Raw genomic sequence first — 19,984 nt, 5'->3', positions numbered from 1 at the left:
CATGGGGTATCTGTCCGATACCCTGTTCCTGTACTCGTACTCATATTCATAAAAGTGTCCTGATACCACAGCACCCGATACCACTTTAAGGCAGCGTGACATTCAGTTGGGCTGTCAGGTGCTAATTGAGAGCAAGGAGGAGCAATGTCGGCGGTGTGGAGGTATTTCAAAGTGGATGATGGTGACAAAAGTAAAACGGACTGCAAATTATGCTCTGCAAAGTTGTCAAGGGGAGGGACGAAAGCGAATACTTTCAACACAAGCAATCTGATAAAACATCTAAAAAAAACAACACGATGCTGAGTTCAAAGAGGGTTAGGGTCAGTCACAGCAATTTCTTACAGCCAGAGAATGAAACAATATCTGATGAAAATGAAACATGTTTTCAAGTAAATGTAAGAAGTGTAATGGTATTAATAATTATTCATATTCAAATGTAAGTACTTGTAATTGGATTGAAAAAATGTGGTATCGGTGCATCCCTACCTGAAATTCAGCTCCTCACCTTTGCAGGTCCACTCTTCCTCCTTGTTTTCTAGGACCACTCTTGATTCTCCTTGCCAGACTTTTTTCTCAAGAAGTTCTTCATTATCAACATGGGGGTTTGATGTCAGACCCTCGACATCAAACTGAAGAACCTCTGTGTTCTCCTCCTCGGGGATGTCCAGCTCAGGCTCTGAAGCAGGTGTTTCTGGATCCAGGCTCTGCAGGCAGGTCAGTTCAGTCTCTGTGCTGGACAGTACGAGCTCTGTCACATATGGAAGAGTTTGGCCTTGGCAGACATTAGATCTTCTTTCACGCGCATCTCCCAGCCCTAAATGTGGGACTTGACGAGAAAGTGCAGACCGGTGTCGTCTGATTCCATCTTTCGTGTTGATGTGTTTCAGTGAACGACACTCGAGTATGTAGTCCTTTATGCTGAACTTCAGTTACTGAGTGAAGGGTAGAATATTTTGAGTGTGTAAGAAAATTCTGAAGCCTTCTATTGTTTTCAGACATCACAGCTTTTGTGACATCATCAAAGAACACTATAGTAACACAAATCGTAACCGTAGTAACCATCCACCTTTGATGTGTGAATTTAAAACCTTATCCATAGCATGTTCTGTGGTTGCCAGGGTAACAGAAAGTGCAGCTCAAATAAATGGAGGAATCTCTGGAATGTCATATGATGGGATGGGTGGTTGATGAAGTTTTGGCAGATTATGATGTGATTCCAGGTTTGCCAACTTTCCCGCTTCTGGCGTGTGACACATGCTTTCACTCTCAATCTCACACTCTCACGCTGCCTGTCTCTGCAGCTCGGCGTCTTTCTCCTCCATAATCTGGCTGACTGCAGTGTCTGTGATTTCTTGTAAATCATTCATTCGGAAGAAGACCATTTTCTCCATTTTCTCCTCCACGGACGGCTTGGTGTTAAGAACCTCAGTCCCCCTGCTCTTATACGTCTTGTCCAGAGCCGAACGCAAACATCCGGACGAACCACTTCCTCCTCCTTGGCCTTCTGTTTTCTCATTTCTGCCTGAAATTCAGCTCTTCAAGCTTCCAGGTCCATTCTTCCTCCTTGTTTTCCAGGACTGCTCTTGATTCTCGTTGCTAGATCTGCAGCTCTTCTTCCGTTTTCCTCAGAGCAGCCTGGAGCACAGAGATCTCTGCTCTCGGTCTCTGCAGCTCGGCATCTTTCTCCTCCATAATCTGGCTGACTGCAGTGTTTGTGATTTCTTGTAAATCATCAAACTGAGGGCCTCCTGTTTGTCATTTCTCTTCGCCTGAAATTAGGGATGCACCGATACCCATACCAGCATGGGGTATCTGTCCGATACCCTGTTCCTGTACTCGTACTCATATTCATAAAAGTGTCCTGATACCACAGCACCCGATACCACTTTAAGGCAGCGTGACATTCAGTTGGGCTGTCAGGTGCTAATTGAGAGCAAGGAGGAGCAATGTCGGCGGTGTGGAGGTATTTCAAAGTGGATGATGGTGACAAAAGTAAAACGGACTGCAAATTATGCTCTGCAAAGTTGTCAAGGGGAGGGACGAAAGCGAATACTTTCAACACAAGCAATCTGATAAAACATCTAAAAAAAACAACACGATGCTGAGTTCAAAGAGGGTTAGGGTCAGTCACAGCAATTTCTTACAGCCAGAGAATGAAACAATATCTGATGAAAATGAAACATGTTTTCAAGTAAATGTAAGAAGTGTAATGGTATTAATAATTATTCATATTCAAATGTAAGTACTTGTAATTGGATTGAAAAAATGTGGTATCGGTGCATCCCTACCTGAAATTCAGCTCCTCACCTTTGCAGGTCCACTCTTCCTCCTTGTTTTCTAGGACCACTCTTGATTCTCCTTGCCAGACTTTTTTCTCAAGAAGTTCTTCATTATCAACATGGGGGTTTGATGTCAGACCCTCGACATCAAACTGAAGAACCTCTGTGTTCTCCTCCTCGGGGATGTCCAGCTCAGGCTCTGAAGCAGGTGTTTCTGGATCCAGGCTCTGCAGGCAGGTCAGTTCAGTCTCTGTGCTGGACAGTACGAGCTCTGTCACATATGGAAGAGTTTGGCCTTGGCAGACATTAGATCTTCTTTCACGCGCATCTCCCAGCCCTAAATGTGGGACTTGACGAGAAAGTGCAGACCGGTGTCGTCTGATTCCATCTTTCGTGTTGATGTGTTTCAGTGAACGACACTCGAGTATGTAGTCCTTTATGCTGAACTTCAGTTACTGAGTGAAGGGTAGAATATTTTGAGTGTGTAAGAAAATTCTGAAGCCTTCTATTGTTTTCAGACATCACAGCTTTTGTGACATCATCAAAGAACACTATAGTAACACAAATCGTAACCGTAGTAACCATCCACCTTTGATGTGTGAATTTAAAACCTTATCCATAGCATGTTCTGTGGTTGCCAGGGTAACAGAAAGTGCAGCTCAAATAAATGGAGGAATCTCTGGAATGTCATATGATGGGATGGGTGGTTGATGAAGTTTTGGCAGATTATGATGTGATTCCAGGTTTGCCAACTTTCCCGCTTCTGGCGTGTGACAGCAGTCCTGGAAAACGAGGTTTAACAGTGGACCTGGAAACGAAGAGCTGAATTTCAGGCTAACAGAAATGAGAAACAGGAGGCCAAGGAGGAGGAAGTGGTTCGTCCGGATGTTTGCGTGCGGCTCTGGACAAGACGTACAAGAGCAGGGGGACTGAGGTTCTTAACTCCAAGCCGTCCGTGGAGGGGGCATCTCTCTTTGAATTGCCTCTCCTGAGGTTTCTTCCCATGGGGGAGTTTTGCCTCGTCTTAGAGAACTTGAACTGGTGGGGAACCCCCCCACCCGCCCTCCCAAATAAAAGAAAAGCAATTTTATCGCTTTTCTTTTGTTTGTTGGGGGTTCCCACCAGTTCAAGCTCCCTAAGAAGATGAGGAAATTATCCCCCATGGGAAGAAACCTCAGGAGAGGGAATTCAAATAGAGATCCCCCCTCTCTTCTTAGAGAGCTTGGGAGAACCTCAGTCCCTCTGCTCTTGTACAGCTCGTCCAGAACGGCACGCAAACATCCAGACGAACCACTTCCTTGGCCTTCTGTTTCTCATTTCTGTTAGCCTGAAATTCAGCTCTTCAAGCTTCCAGGTCCATTCTTCCTCCTTGTTTTCCAGGACTGCTCTTGATTCTCGTTGCTAGATCTGCAGCTCTTCTTCCGTTTCCCTCAGAGCAGCCTGGAGCACAGAGATCTCTGCTCTCGGTCTCTGCAGCTCGGCATCTTTCTCCTCCATAATCTGGCTGACTGCAGTGTTTGTGATTTCTTGTAAATCATCAAACTGAGGGCCTCCTGTTTGTCATTTCTCTTCGCCTGAAATTAGGGATGCACCGATACCCATACCAGCATGGGGTATCTGTCCGATACCCTGTTCCTGTACTCGTACTCGTATTCATAAAAGTGTCCTGATACCACAGCACCCGATACCACTTTAAGGCAGCGTGACGTTCAGTTGGGCTGTCAGGTGCTAATTGAGAGCAAGGAGGAGCAATGTCGGCGGTGTGGAGGTATTTCAAAGTGGATGATGGTGACAAAAGTAAAACGGACTGCAAATTATGCTCTGCAAAGTTGTCAAGGGGAGGGACGAAAGCGAATACTTTCAACACAAGCAATCTGATAAAACATCTAAAAAAAACAACACGATGCTGAGTTCAAAGAGGGTTAGGGTCAGTCACAGCAATTTCTTACAGCCAGAGAATGAAACAATATCTGATGAAAATGAAACATGTTTTCAAGTAAATGTAAGAAGTGTAATGGTATTAATAATTATTCATACTCAAATGTAAGTACTTGTACTTGTAATTGGATTGAAAAAATGTGGTATCGGTGCATCCCTACCTGAAATTCAGCTCCTCACCTTTCCAGGTCCACTCTTCCTCCTTGTTTTCTAGGACCACTCTTGATTCTCCTTGCCAGACTTTTTTCTCAAGAAGTTCTTCATTATCAACATGGGGGTTTGATGTCAGACCCTCGACATCAAACTGAAGAACCTCTGTGTTCTCCTCCTCGGGGATGTCCAGCTCAGGCTCTGAAGCAGGTGTTTCTGGATCCAGGCTCTGCAGGCAGGTCAGTTCAGTCTCTGTGCTGGACAGTACGAGCTCTGTCACATATGGAAGAGTTTGGCCTTGGCAGACATTAGATCTTCTTTCACGCGCATCTCCCAGCCCTAAATGTGGGACTTGACGAGAAAGTGCAGACTGGCGTCATCTGATTCCATCTTTCTTTGTGTTGATGTGTTTCAGTGAACGACACTCGAGTATGTAGTCCTTTATGCTGAACTTCAGTTACTGAGTGAAGGGTAGAATATTTTGAGTGTGTAAAAAATTTCTGAAGCCTTCTATTGCTTTCAGACATCACAGCTTTTGTGACATCATCAAAGAACACTATAGTAGCACAAATCGTAACCGTAGTAACCATCCACCTTTGATGTGTGAATTTAAAACCCTATCCATAGCATGTTCTGTGGTTGCCAGGGTAACAGAAAGTGCAGCTCAAATAAATGGAGGAATCTCTGGAATGTCATATGATGGGATGAGTGGTTTATGAAGTTTTGGCAGATTATGATGTGATTCCAGGTTTGCCAACTCTCCCGCTTCTGGCGTGTGACACATGCTTTCACTCTCAATCTCACACTCTCACGCTGCCTGTCTCTGCAGCTCGGCGTCTTTCTCCTCCATAATCTGGCTGACTGCAGTGTCTGTGATTTCTTGTAAATCATTCATTCGGAAGAAGACCATTTTCTCCATTTTCTCCTCCACGGACGGCTTGGTGTTAAGAACCTCAGTCCCCCTGCTCTTATACGTCTTGTCCAGAGCCGAACGCAAACATCCGGACGAACCACTTCCTCCTCCTTGGCCTTCTGTTTTCTCATTTCTGCCTGAAATTCAGCTCTTCAAGCTTCCAGGTCCATTCTTCCTCCTTGTTTTCCAGGACTGCTCTTGATTCTCGTTGCTAGATCTGCAGCTCTTCTTCCGTTTCCCTCAGAGCAGCCTGGAGCACAGAGATCTCTGCTCTCGGTCTCTGCAGCTCGGCATCTTTCTCCTCCATAATCTGGCTGACTGCAGTGTTTGTGATTTCTTGTAAATCATCAAACTGAGGGCCTCCTGTTTGTCATTTCTCTTCGCCTGAAATTAGGGATGCACCGATACCCATACCAGCATGGGGTATCTGTCCGATACCCTGTTCCTGTACTCGTACTCGTATTCATAAAAGTGTCCTGATACCACAGCACCCGATACCACTTTAAGGCAGCGTGACGTTCAGTTGGGCTGTCAGGTGCTAATTGAGAGCAAGGAGGAGCAATGTCGGCGGTGTGGAGGTATTTCAAAGTGGATGATGGTGACAAAAGTAAAATGGACTGCAAATTATGCTCGGCAAAGTTGTCAAGGGGAGGGACGAAAGCGAATACTTTCAACACAAGCAATCTGATAAAACATCTAAAAAAAAACAACACGATGCTGAGTTCAAAGAGGGTTAGGGTCAGTCACAGCAATTTCTTACAGCCAGAGAATGAAACAATATCTGATGAAAATGAAACATGTTTTCAAATAAATGTAAGAAGTGTCATGGTATTAATAATTATTCATATTCAAATGTAAGTACTTGTAATTGGATTGAAAAAATGTGGTATCGGTGCATCCCTACCTGAAATTCAGCTCCTCACCTTTGCAGGTCCACTCTTCCTCCTTGTTTTCTGAAGAACCTCTGTGTTCTCCTCCTCGGGGATGTCCAGCTCAGGCTCTGAAGCAGGTGTTTCTGGATCCAGGCTCTGCAGGCAGGTCAGTTCAGTCTCTGTGCTGGACAGTATGAGCTCTGTCACATATGGAAGAGTTTGGCCTTGGCAGACATTAGATCTTCTTTCATGCGTATCTCCCAGCCCTAAATGTGGGACTTGACGAGAAAGTGCAGACTGGTGTCATCTGATTCCATCTTTCTTTGTGTTGATGTGTTTCAGTGAACGACACTCGAGTATGTAGTCCTTTATGCTGAACTTCAGTTACTGAGTGAAGGGTAGAATATTTTGAGTGTGTAAAAAATTTCTGAAGCCTTCTATTGCTTTCAGACATCACAGCTTTTGTGACATCATCAAAGAACACTATAGTAGCACAAATCGTAACCGTAGTAACCATCCACCTTTGATGTGTGAATTTAAAACCCTATCCATAGCATGTTCTGTGGTTGCCAGGGTAACAGAAAGTGCAGCTCAAATAAATGGAGGAATCTCTGGAATGTCATATGATGGGATGAGTGGTTTATGAAGTTTTGGCAGATTATGATGTGATTCCAGGTTTGCCAACTCTCCCGCTTCTGGCGTGTGACACATGCTTTCACTCTCAATCTCACACTCTCACGCTGCCTGTCTCTGCAGCTCGGCGTCTTTCTCCTCCATAATCTGGCTGACTGCAGTGTCTGTGATTTCTTGTAAATCATTCATTCGGAAGAAGACCATTTTCTCCATTTTCTCCTCCACGGACGGCTTGGTGTTAAGAACCTCAGTCCCCCTGCTCTTATACGTCTTGTCCAGAGCCGAACGCAAACATCCGGACGAACCACTTCCTCCTCCTTGGCCTTCTGTTTTCTCATTTCTGCCTGAAATTCAGCTCTTCAAGCTTCCAGGTCCATTCTTCCTCCTTGTTTTCCAGGACTGCTCTTGATTCTCGTTGCTAGATCTGCAGCTCTTCTTCCGTTTCCCTCAGAGCAGCCTGGAGCACAGAGATCTCTGCTCTCGGTCTCTGCAGCTCGGCATCTTTCTCCTCCATAATCTGGCTGACTGCAGTGTTTGTGATTTCTTGTAAATCATCAAACTGAGGGCCTCCTGTTTGTCATTTCTCTTCGCCTGAAATTAGGGATGCACCGATACCCATACCAGCATGGGGTATCTGTCCGATACCCTGTTCCTGTACTCGTACTCGTATTCATAAAAGTGTCCTGATACCACAGCACCCGATACCACTTTAAGGCAGCGTGACGTTCAGTTGGGCTGTCAGGTGCTAATTGAGAGCAAGGAGGAGCAATGTCGGCGGTGTGGAGGTATTTCAAAGTGGATGATGGTGACAAAAGTAAAACGGACTGCAAATTATGCTCGGCAAAGTTGTCAAGGGGAGGGACGAAAGCGAATACTTTCAACACAAGCAATCTGATAAAACATCTAAAAAAAAACAACACGATGCTGAGTTCAAAGAGGGTTAGGGTCAGTCACAGCAATTTCTTACAGCCAGAGAATGAAACAATATCTGATGAAAATGAAACATGTTTTCAAATAAATGTAAGAAGTGTAATGGTATTAATAATTATTCATATTCAAATGTAAGTACTTGTAATTGGATTGAAAAAATGTGGTATCGGTGCATCCCTACCTGAAATTCAGCTCCTCACCTTTGCAGGTCCACTCTTCCTCCTTGTTTTCTGAAGAACCTCTGTGTTCTCCTCCTCGGGGATGTCCAGCTCAGGCTCTGAAGCAGGTGTTTCTGGATCCAGGCTCTGCAGGCAGGTCAGTTCAGTCTCTGTGCTGGACAGTACGAGCTCTGTCACATATGGAAGCGTTTGGCCTTGGCAGACATTAGATCTTCTTTCATGCGTATCTCCCAGCCCTAAATGTGGGACTTGACGAGAAAGTGCAGACTGGTGTCATCTGATTCCATCTTTCTTTGTGTTGATGTGTTTCAGTGAACGACACTCGAGTATGTAGTCCTTTATGCTGAACTTCAGTTACTGAGTGAAGGGTAGAATATTTTGAGTGTGTAAAAAATTTCTGAAGCCTTCTATTGCTTTCAGACATCACAGCTTTTGTGACATCATCAAAGAACACTATAGTAGCACAAATCGTAACCGTAGTAACCATCCACCTTTGATGTGTGAATTTAAAACCCTATCCATAGCATGTTCTGTGGTTGCCAGGGTAACAGAAAGTGCAGCTCAAATAAATGGAGGAATCTCTGGAATGTCATATGATGGGATGAGTGGTTTATGAAGTTTTGGCAGATTATGATGTGATTCCAGGTTTGCCAACTCTCCCGCTTCTGGCGTGTGACACATGCTTTCACTCTCAATCTCACACTCTCACGCTGCCTGTCTCTGCAGCTCGGCGTCTTTCTCCTCCATAATCTGGCTGACTGCAGTGTCTGTGATTTCTTGTAAATCATTCATTCTGAGGAAGACCATTCTCTTCTCCTCTTTTTCCTCGAGAAAGTCTTCATTGTCAACATGGGGGTCTGATTTCACACTCTCAACATCAAACTGCAGAACATTTCTGAGGAACAGCTGCCGATGAAACTGACAAAAAGCTGCAGGTCCAGTCAGAAGAATCAAGAGCAGTCTTGGAAAACAAGGTTTAAGAGTGGATCTGGAAACGAAGAGCTGAATTTCAGGCTAACAGAAATGAGAAACAGGAGGCCAAGGAGGAGGAAGTGGTTCATCCGGATGTTTGCGTGCGGCTCTGGACAAGATGTACAAGAGCAGGGAGACTGAGGTTTTTAACACCAAGCCGTCCATGGAGGGGGCATCTCTCTTTGAATTGCCTCTCCTGAGGTTTCTTCCCATGGGGGAGTTTTGCCTCGTCTTCTTAAAAAACTTGAACTGGTGGGGCACAAAAGCAATTTTATTGCTTTTCCTTTGTTTTTGGGGGTTCCTCACCAGTGTCCACATGCTTTCACTCACAGTCTCACACTCTCATTCTCACTCTGCCTGAATAGTTGCCATGCCAAACCAGAGGAACTGGTGATCATATTGTGGTTGGTTATCTACCGTGTTGATAGATAGCTGCTCAAGCTCACAGCCAACAAGTACTAGTCATCACAGCACAGTAGGGTAGTAGTTACTGCATGAGTCACAAAAACTTAACCCAGACATTCAAGCAAAGCAGTCACACTCCCATCTAACCTGGCTGATGGGAGTGACTATGACAGATATTAATTATGGATTAATTAATTAACAAACCCAGGGCTTACAAACTAACATTATATAATATGTAATTATACGTTTTTCAAGGATGACACTTTATAAACTTTGTTATTCAAGATGACAAGTTTATTGATATACTTTAAGAAGGCAAAAGGGAAAGAGAGGTGAGGGACTGGCATTAGCAATCAGTTCAGAAGAAGACAGGGACAGAAGCAGCAGGATTGAGAATGAGAGAAAATGGATGGAAGATGAAACACAAGGGCAGTGTTCAGGAATGAGACTATCACAGGTGACTTGGCTAGGTTAAAATACCATCCACCAAAGATTTCACAAGTTTAAGTAGCCAAAATTGCTAGCAAAATTGCTAAGTGAGTTTATGGAACTTTGTGCCCTTTATTGGGTTAGTATATGTCTAATATTGAGAAATTGAGAGTATTGGCCTACCCCCACCCTTTTTTAATCTGCCTCAGTTCACACACACAGCACTACAGGAGCAACAGAACAACAAGTTAACTCTACAACCACATCTTAAAATGACCAAACCACAAAACTGTGGAGTTAGATACTTGATGAAAGCAGAGGGCAGAGCGGTCCGGTGTCAGGTGAGTATGCTAGTCACGAGAACGGGCACAGCTAAAGCAGAGACTACCGGTGTTCTGACAGGTTAAAACTGGCTGATGGTGTCAAAGAGATATCTGAGGTATGACCAAGACACCAACTTTATGTCTACAGTGTCTCCACTATATACATTTTGTAGCAGTGGTCCACCGCAGCACAGTTATTGCTGCTGCTGCAATAGACTATTATAAATTTGCAAAATACTCAGTTGAGCTGAGAAGGAGAGAGAGAAAGATGAGACAAAGAGAGCAAATAGTAGCTAACGTTAAGTCAGATTTGTATTTTGTATTTCCTACTGTGGCAAATTCAGTGTTTATCAGTTGTGTCTGTCTCGACCGGCTCGCTGTCCTCTATTCGGGTCTGTGTCTGTGCTACTCATGTGTTACTCCTGCGCTCTGTGACGTGTGCATCAACCTAACCTGACACGACTCTAACTCTGTTCCAGCCACATGATTGGTTCAGCGCAGCACTATTCTCATTATCATTGGCTTTTCATATTGTCTGTCAGAACATAGGTGAAATTAGTTCTATCGAAGTTGTTATCGACCACGTCATATATGTCTATTGAAGAGAGATTCCATGACAATATATACTGATATCGTTTTATCGCCCAGCCCCAACCTAAGGTTATGCTTTTCAAATACTTTTTAAAACCATGATGGTGAATTAAGTTTAAATATGTGTCTGTGATCCAGTGCACATATGTGTGATTAAGTGCATGGCATCCAGCCAAGGTACCCAAAATTGGAAACCCTGGTAGAACTGTGTAGGTTGAATTGGATGGTAACTCATAAGCACAAACTAGGGATACATGAGACTGTGCTCCCTATAAAATAGCACAGTATTAATATTATATTCAAATGGCTTACATGAAAACAGTCTACTGTATGTTGACCTATTTCTCACATGCAAACTGGTTATAAAAATGACTGTAATGCACAAAAACAAAAGTATTAGCAAAGCAGCTAGTAGCATGTTGTTCTTGCTAATACTTTGGAAAATAAAGTAGGTGAATGAATCAACTAAAGATAATTCTGATTTATTACAATTTGGGTCTTGTTATGAATACAGCAATATTGCTACAACAAACTGGAATTACCTTTTAATGCTGCTCTCTTTAAATCATGAAGACAAGTTAGTATGTTTTCACATTTCCAAGGGGCACAAGATCAGCTAAAACACTGACTCTGTGTGGAAGGCCCCACCAAAGTGTGATCTCCCACATTATTGCTGTTGTGTATAAAGACATGATATATGTGGGTATGTTCTGGGCTTCAGCCAGTGTTCCTTCACATTAAACCTTTATTAATCCATTTACAGGCACATAAAAATGAATGAAGAAACACAATATATACTCTTCCTTTTTGATTGCACAAGGCATGTTAATATTATCTCTGACATTAACACAGGTGAGCAGAGTTCAAGACAATCTTACCTATTAATTCCAATCAATACTACTATATTTTCTTTTTAACTGTCCTTATTGTAATAAGAGAAACTTTGGTCCTAACTTCTTAGACAGCAATATGAGACAAGCATGACATTCTGTAATATACATGATGACTTAAGAACACAACTCATCCTGTCATTCCAAAGTCAGTCATACTGTGTATCAGTGAAAAGTTACGTCAATGGCACTGAAAAAAAAGACAGTCAGGCATGTCAACATTCCTGAAACCAATAGGCTTACTGATAGCTATGAAAAGCTATAAAATACTAAAAATAACATTTTGCAGTTAGTGTTCTTTCTTCCAAAATGTTTTTGGTATATCTGAGGAAAGAACATCTCTACAGGGCAGCTTCTCATCTACCAGTGTAGAGACGTGGGGGAGCTATGGAGCCTTAGGAGGACATTGTGTAGAGGGCCCTCTATGTCCTGAGATGATGCACTGAGCCAAGGGTGTGTAGAGAGGTCTCCCTGACGGTCACAGTGACCTTAGTCCTCCAAAATGTTAAGCTACACTCAATTCTTTTCTCCTGACAAGTGTGAGGGGGTCTGTGCTGTATCTCCACTGTCTTTGTCCATGTCCCATCTTGAAGCCATCCCCCTCTTTGTCAACTCCCCCAGTGCTGACTGCACAACCATGTTTTCTTCCAGTGTCCCTCTGAACAGTTAGGAACATGTTGGCACTAAGAGTAGATGGTAATGACCTCCCGACCTCCTCCACGAACCAACAGGACACGATCTAAGCCTTCCATCAGAACTTCCAAGAATTCCATATCTGAGAGACAAATTCTGGTTAAGGACATCATGTCCACTAGAGCAAGACATGCTGCTATTTTCACATTTCACTCTTTTTGAAGGAGTGGATAAATCACTGTTTTGAAGACCTTCATTTCTGGCTGTGAAAAATGCTTGAGATAAACATTGTACTTTTTACTATATTTACAGCAACTAGTTACTGTCAAATTTAGCTAGCTCCACCTCGGCCATCTATAACAGAAAAATTGTACTTACATATTAATACAGTAATAATTTTGCAATTATATAATATATTATAATCGGGGCTGTTGCCATCATTTTAGAAACAATGAGGTCATGAATCCAAGTAAATACAGTGTAATAATTTGTATTTTTATATTTTATCCATTAAGTTAACAGTTCAGTCACATTTTTGTACTTATCTTAATTCCTAATGTTCAGGTCTTAATGCTGCTTCAGTGCCTTAAATTACTGGTCTAACAGAAGTCAAATTTAATATGCCAATTTGCTTTCTTGTCAAGGTTTTTATGAGAGGAGCAATATGTAATAGCTGTGTGGTAAATATGAAGCTACAGCCAGGGGCCAGTTAGCAGTACTAACACTGGAAGCTGGGAGAAACTGGTTAGCATGACTGTCCATATGTAAATAAAACTGCCAACCACAACCTTATGAGCACAGTAATTAACCATCTGACTCTCAGCAACAAAGCAAATAAGCATATTTCCCCAAATATAATAATATTAACATATTCCTTTAATATGCCAACATTTTATTGATCGGTTGACTGACAGTGAGTGATGTGGAAAAGGATACAGTTCTCATCCCCTTTCTTGTTCTTTGGTGGGCCTGGCATGTTGAGCAAGACCAGCTGTGAATCATGGGATTTCTTGGCGACTGCCTCATTGAGCTTCACAGCTGTGTGCATCCTGCGCACATTGGACTGGCTCCTACATTAAACCAGAGACATTAATAACAGCACTGACTGAAAAATATCCTTCCCATGTCTTATGTCCAAGTCAGAAAACCATTTCATGATATTGCGGGAATGTGCAGGAAGCACAGTCTGAGAGATTAGGAAACTAATGATCATGTAGGCTAATAGAGCAGACACATGAAGCTTTTATATGATCTCATCACTGACTCATTCAAACAGAACTGGTGAGCTATTTTCACACAAGCATACCAACAGCAATGATTGTCATACACATGCACATGCACACCAAAAGTGAAAAATAAAGTGACTTACAGATGCTCCCACTCACTAGATGAAGAGAGTGGAAAACAGAGCAAACATTAATGCAAGAATAAAGACTGTTGTTTTGCTGCATTACAACTTTCACTGAATTTTGTTTAGATTGTAGAGGTTATTTTTAGAAAAAGATCACTACCATCAAACAGTATTGTCAAATTACATTACAAATATGCAAGCAAATAGTAACATCACTGAGTGCACTAATAGATGTATATAGGATGTGAACATTTAAGTGCTAAAATTCCTAAAATGGAGCAATTCAGTAAGTTTTTAGCCATTCACAGCCTTTTGATTGACATAATATCAAATCTACGCACAAAATGCAGAATAGCAGCAGCATATGAGAATGCATACAACATAGAAAACAGAAATAATGACAAAAGTAAAAACATGCACAATAAATAAAAAATATACACCTTAACAAATATAAATCCTATTGTTTCCATTTAACGTTAGACAGATTAGATCGGGGAGTCTATCTTTAACAAGTTTAACAAGTGAACTGGATCTACTTACGGTTTCATATTAAACATGTCTTTAACTGCCATGCCTTCTCTTTGTCTGTTCCTCTCGCTGACCAGTTTGTCTTTGGTCCAGGTCATATGGACACGATCTGGTGTGGCGCCTGCAGCTTTGTCATTTGTTGCAGAGTGAGAGGCCGTGTTGCGGTCATGGATCAACTGGGCCTGACAAACAACAGGTCAGATGATAAAAAGACAGTTTGGTTGTTTTCAGTATGTTAGTCTCATCATCCTGATATTTTTCTAATTAACAAAACATATAAAGCTGAAGCTCAGGTTTTACAATATTGGACATTTTAACATGTTATTAAGGCAGAAATTAGTGTATAGCTGAGAGGGACATAAATATATGAAGAGACATTGTGGATGTTTTAAGAGCAGTCAGGTGAGAGGCAGTTTAATGGTGATGAAAGTAAATATAGGGTGGAAATGAATACAAACACACATGTTGTCTTTGTAGGATCACAAATGCAGAGATGAATGCCCTGGTCCATTGTTGTGATGTCTGACCAAATTGTCACAATATGTTAATGGTAAATGATAAAGTCACCCATGTTTAGACTTCAGTTTGCCCTTACTGATACAAAGTAATTTATTTCGCATGTGCCACATCACCATTCAGATTTTGGTTAGAATGTACTAGTTAGATATTGAAATCCACTCTATTGTTAACACATTTACCTATTATGTAATTTCTATTTCACTATTTTATCAGCACTGAAGGACATAAGATATGAAGAGAAAACAAGTTCATTTGAGTTTGTCATAAGAAAAATGTAGAAAATACAGCTTCTAAAGACAATTATTACTCATTTTTACTGAATTTATACTTATATATAATTTATAAATCATGCAAGTGCTTGAAAACAAGATATCAACCCAGTTACTAGGACTGCTACAAGTATAACTTGTAGTACTGGTACTACAATACAACAACCACAGGTCACAGAGGCAGTTCAAACACAGAAGCTATAGCTTCACTCTAGGTGAGGAGGGCTGTAGTGAAGAGCTTTCACCTGGATACTTCTTTTTAACCTAGTATTTAACATCTGGTAATCCAGTTGCCTGGTGCAAAAAAACAAGCAATACTGCAGTAAAAGATTTCTGCAGTAAGAGACAAGAGGGAAAGAAAAGCAAGTCTAAACCAAACTTAAGTCATTCAGACACTACTAACCAGTAACAAAAGGATGGAGACCCTGCAGGAATCAAAGCAAACCCTTCTGCTATTGTATAAACTATAAGGATGAGCTTTAACACTTTTATCCATCCTTGCTCTCTACTTTGTTAAGACCAATCCATAATCAATATTCCTAAAGAGAAGGGAGGACAGATTTTCAGGTTGAATCTCATGTAGACCTCTACTACTGGAATTCTGGTGCACATTAAAAGGCACTCGTTGAAGAATTTGTCTTCCTCTAGTGGCAGCTTTTGGTCTCCGTGTCTCTGCACAGGCAACAGCTACAGCACAGTGAAGACAACAAACCCATGAGCAAGCCCTAAGCTAAAATGAAGACCGTGCCATCCTCAAAACATGAACAGTGAGGCTGAACATTATATCCCTGACTTCAGCTTCTGTTGATAGCACTGTCTAAAGCACTGCAGTTGTCATGAAAGGATTATGATGGTGAGGATGGATGGCATGATAAATGAATGGAGCATTAGCACCATGGTTGAATACTATAAGCTGTTTGGTTGCCATGGCTACCTCATCCTCTGGTATGCACAGGGTGTTGAGGGGTGGGGCATCAACACCTGATGACTTCTTCCTCTTTATGGAGCCACGCGATACATCTGTGATACTCTGAATCTGAGCCCAATGTCCAATCACAACACAAGGTCAGGGGGGGAGAGTTCAAAGGTCAACAGCAGCGGAAAAGGCCATGAGGAGTTATGCTACACCTTCCTCTTTGAGTGGAGAATAGCTGGATACTGTATATCTACTGCAGCCATAATTTAATTTGCATTGTGCTGGTCTGTTTGAAATGTGTCTTTGTTTGAAATGTCTGTTTTGACAATTAGGCATCATAAGTGCGTCACATAATTACATTTTACATAAATCAGAAAATGTCATAAAATGCTAAATGTATAGTATACACTAGTGCACAACTACCTTATAATTCTTAATAATGTGTGTTGAAGGACTATCAGTCACAGAATTAAGCCTATAGGTTTTACCAAACTTTTTTTACAGTGTGAAACTTGTTACTGTACCTCTCTCTCCCTCTCAGTGCGAGACAGCTGCATCTGTTTGAGCATTTGAGATCTCTGCTCCATCATCAGCGTCTTCTCATAGGTGAAGGCTGAAATATCACTGTCATGCTACAGAGACAGGCAGAACGTTTGTTAACTCAGTATCAAGAGTAACAAAAATATTGTCATATGATTTGATGATGTTTTTTGTCAAGAGTAGTTTAAAGCCATCATTCAGCTATCATGACATTTTAAGATGAATTAGAAGACTACATGCAGACTAATTGCAGACAGACTCACCATTTCCACCACCTCCACCTCTGCATCCAGTCGCAGATGGTAGAGAAACATCTGGAGATCTTTCTTCATCTGGATGGAATTGTCATCCATCTGGGCCACTGTGAAGATCCGCATTTTGCACTTCCTCCATACCTACAGATTATTATTGATACTGAATCTACACACAGTCCAAATGTGTTTCCTTTGTTACTACCTATAATTCAGTTTGCAAAAAACCCAATAAATAACTTAACAGTTTGGACAACAAAAACACACTTACCTTGTGCTGGCTAAGTAAAAATGGCAGCAGCATAAGCAGTCCACCATCATGTACAATCCACCACACATCGATGAATCCGTTCTTCAGACGTTCGTGGTTATCAGGGAAGCGGTCAATGTTCTTAGCAACCAGCAGAGCCTGATGCGCTGCTGTTGTCTCTCTCACTGTTTCTGGAAGGAGAGGAATACTTGGGGTAAATGTGGGTAAAATGTCTGGAATTTATATAGAAAATTCATATATATAGTTCATATGCCAACTTATTAAATTTACATGATTTATTCTTTCTTGTTTCCCCGCACAAGTGGAACTGCATGGAAAGTAACAGAATTCCAGGAATGAGACTAAATGAATGAACTGAAAATAAATGATTTCATTTTGTCACACACATGCTCCTGTGTAGTTTACCTATGAAATTCCTCCTCGCAGAAGAGTCCCGGGCTTGTTTCCAACCCGCTGGCCAGGCCATCAGGACGGCATTGTGTTTCATTCCTCCCAGTCCTGCTGATTGGATGAGGAGGGAGAAACCATCTCGCAGGTTAGACGAAACCACCACATGGCAAAAACCCTTAGTTCGCTCTGCTGCCATGACAGCTTTCAAGTTCTACGAGAAGCAAATGAAGCAGGGATGGAAGAGGATGGAAGAGGGGAGAAGAAGTGAGGGTTTAGTTTTAGAGAACATTTTATTACATTGTATTAAACACACCACACACAGAACACATTATAGTGTTGTCATCATGCTGACCAGTCTGGTCCTTGGTGTGGGACTAAATAAGCACACAGTGGAAAAAAACAACTGGAGCAACACCCATCTTTTGTAAAATACGGGACAACTACTGAGACTGTTTCTGAACTGCACACATAACGGTGATGTTCTTTTGTCCAAGTTAACACTAATATTGACTGATACTACTATAAATTGAACAGGACAAACAAGATTACACTCACTTTCTCTCAGAGTTCACAAGTACAATCTACAAGAGTGATGACTTGATTTTTTGAAATACTTTTTGGTTACGTTAAAGACAAGTAAACACAATGAGGTACAATTGCAAACTGACATTCTGTTGTCCATCGATGACTGAACAAATGAACAAACCTGCTCTCCAGTCTTGGCGTCATTCCCCCGGGTCATGTAGGTTCCCACCAGGACTGAACAGACAATGGTCAGTCCCTTCCCTGCTTTGAGCTGCGTGGTGAACGACAGGAGACGAGGGTGTTTAACTGCCAGGTCTGAGTCCAGCTTACACAACACCAACAGCTGAGGCCTGAAGACAGAGAAAAACTGTAAGTAGTAGAATACAAGAAAAATGTAAAATATGCATTAATATTTGAACTGATTATAGTACCTGATTATATAAATCCCAACTACCATGTGAAGTAGATTGTATGGGTGAAAATAATGTAATATGGATATATATAATATGGTCTTACATACTTCTGGGATTCTGTGAAACTGATGTATTTGTCAAATGATTTAAGTTAATTGAAGTTAGTTTGATTAATCAAAGAAATAATGAATTAAATATCAATTAACTGATAAGGACAATGAGGCTGCGACTATGTGTCTACAGAATGTTAGAAATAGTGAAAATAGCACATCACAAATTTCTACATCCAAGTTGATGTCCTAAAATAGCTTGGAAAAAGAAAAAGAAAAAAAAGAAAGAAATGAATATATACCCACCTCCAGTTTTTGGTGTGTAGTTGCACTTCCTCCAGCCGGATGAGAGCGTAGCGTGCTGCATTTAAGGACAGGCCTCGGATACCATCTCCCCACTCCTTCTCTGCCCTGCAACCAAAAAGATCCAAGTAAGGAAGTTTCATTTCTTTTTCCAAATGTTTAAGAAAAGAATAGGCATTCATATGTACAAAGTATAAGATAACCAGATTGTCTTGACCAAGATTTTAAAAATCTACTTTGACTCAGAGCTATGAAAAAATATTTTCATGAACAGAGGATGTCAGTTATGTGGCATGGGGCTGAGTGGTTAACCAGATGAGTGAATCTCATCTCTTATGTGTTAGGGAATGGCAAAGATGGAATTTGTCTTTAGTAGTGGTTATTGTCAGCAGCCACCCTACCAACATTACTAAGTCAGCTTTCAAAGCATTCATTTTCAATGGTGTAGTAATAATGTAAAGACAGTGAAGGTACACTTTACCTAATTCTGTGACGTTGTTATGCTGGTTGTTTCTGTTGTTTCTTGGATACTACCAGTAATAGAGAGTTTAAGGCAGTTTGCAATTGATCTCTTGACCTGAAACCCCTTAGACTCACCCTCTGTACTCAATGTACTTGTAGATACATCCGGCTATCACCATGGCAACCAGGGCATAGTACCAGGAGCAGATAAACATAAGGGAGAGACACAGACTCATCCCTAAGAAGGACAGAGTCCTGCAGAATACACACACACACACACACACACACACACACACACACACATACACAAACTGGTTTTAGTTTAATGACCAAAATATGTGAGTTTAGAGGACACAGTTTAGTTGAAAGTTATTACCAGTGATAGAACTTGAAGCGAGGTCTCCAGTTTGGGGTACGGAGCAAAGTCTGTACAGCGCAGGCCAGGTTGACAAAAAGATAGCACATGAGGAAGAACCTGCGTAGACACACCAAAGAGAAATGCATTTTTTAAAGTTACATTCACATGATTTATAGGTGACTAGAACTGACTAGAAAATGTAAAATTAACATGAGGCACAGAAAGCAAAACAGTTTCTTGTATTTTCTGCAGTCTTCAATAATGTACATGGAGAGGATGGGGGCCACAGCATCCAGAGAAGCAATGAGGATTCCTATCTCACAGATCCCAACTGTCAGCAACAGAGCCCATGTGGGCTCACCATTCGACTTCCCATGGCCAAAGACCTGAAAATGACAGATTCAGAGGAAGAAAGTCAGAGCTAAATTAAATAAATAAATAAATAAAGGGCACCTGACAGACACAGAGATACTAGATAAGAGATCAGCAACAGGTGATGTTACACTGTTGATGGAACATGGGTTGATACTGGACAGCAACCTGCGTAAGGTTCCTGACACAGTGCACAGTGAGAGGATCTTTGAGTTATGAGTTATTGTAATGCTATACACTATTGTACAAAATACACCAATAAAATCATAAAATATGTATACATTGGCAATAATGATGATAATCTAGTGAGTATTATGATTATAAGTCGA

General features: G+C 41.5%; 1 protein-coding gene across 5 annotated transcripts in view; it reads right to left on the bottom strand.

Annotated features, from left to right (window-relative positions):
- Nucleotides 1-11,080: 11,080 nt before the first annotated feature.
- Nucleotides 11,081-19,984, bottom strand: part of LOC108896660 (solute carrier family 12 member 7) — a 28,647-nt gene continuing 19,743 nt past the window's right edge. For 2 of the 5 annotated variants that reach the window (XM_018695882.2, XM_018695884.2), the window contains 14 exons: nt 19,551-19,669; nt 19,302-19,400; nt 19,061-19,180; nt 18,467-18,571; nt 17,879-18,047; nt 17,188-17,383; nt 16,783-16,952; nt 16,524-16,655; nt 16,245-16,352; nt 15,739-15,840; nt 14,029-14,198; nt 13,507-13,521; nt 13,074-13,207; nt 11,081-12,279 (listed from right to left, as the gene is read on the bottom strand). In XM_018695882.2, coding sequence (XP_018551398.1) covers nt 12,188-12,279; nt 13,074-13,207; nt 13,507-13,521; nt 14,029-14,198; nt 15,739-15,840; nt 16,245-16,352; nt 16,524-16,655; nt 16,783-16,952; nt 17,188-17,383; nt 17,879-18,047; nt 18,467-18,571; nt 19,061-19,180; nt 19,302-19,400; nt 19,551-19,669 — 1,731 coding nt within the window. In that variant the 3' untranslated portion in view covers nt 11,081-12,187. The remainder of the gene's footprint in view (nt 12,280-13,073; nt 13,208-13,506; nt 13,522-14,028; nt 14,199-15,738; nt 15,841-16,244; nt 16,353-16,523; nt 16,656-16,782; nt 16,953-17,187; nt 17,384-17,878; nt 18,048-18,466; nt 18,572-19,060; nt 19,181-19,301; nt 19,401-19,550; nt 19,670-19,984) is intronic. The other 3 variants (XM_051070172.1, XM_018695883.2, XM_051070173.1) reach the window with 3 other exon arrangements.

Source organism: Lates calcarifer, linkage group LG4, assembly GCF_001640805.2.
Source record: "Lates calcarifer isolate ASB-BC8 linkage group LG4, TLL_Latcal_v3, whole genome shotgun sequence".
In the NCBI taxonomy this organism is placed as follows: domain Eukaryota; kingdom Metazoa; phylum Chordata; class Actinopteri; family Centropomidae; genus Lates; species Lates calcarifer.
This window is presented reverse-complemented; position numbering and strand designations above follow the sequence as displayed.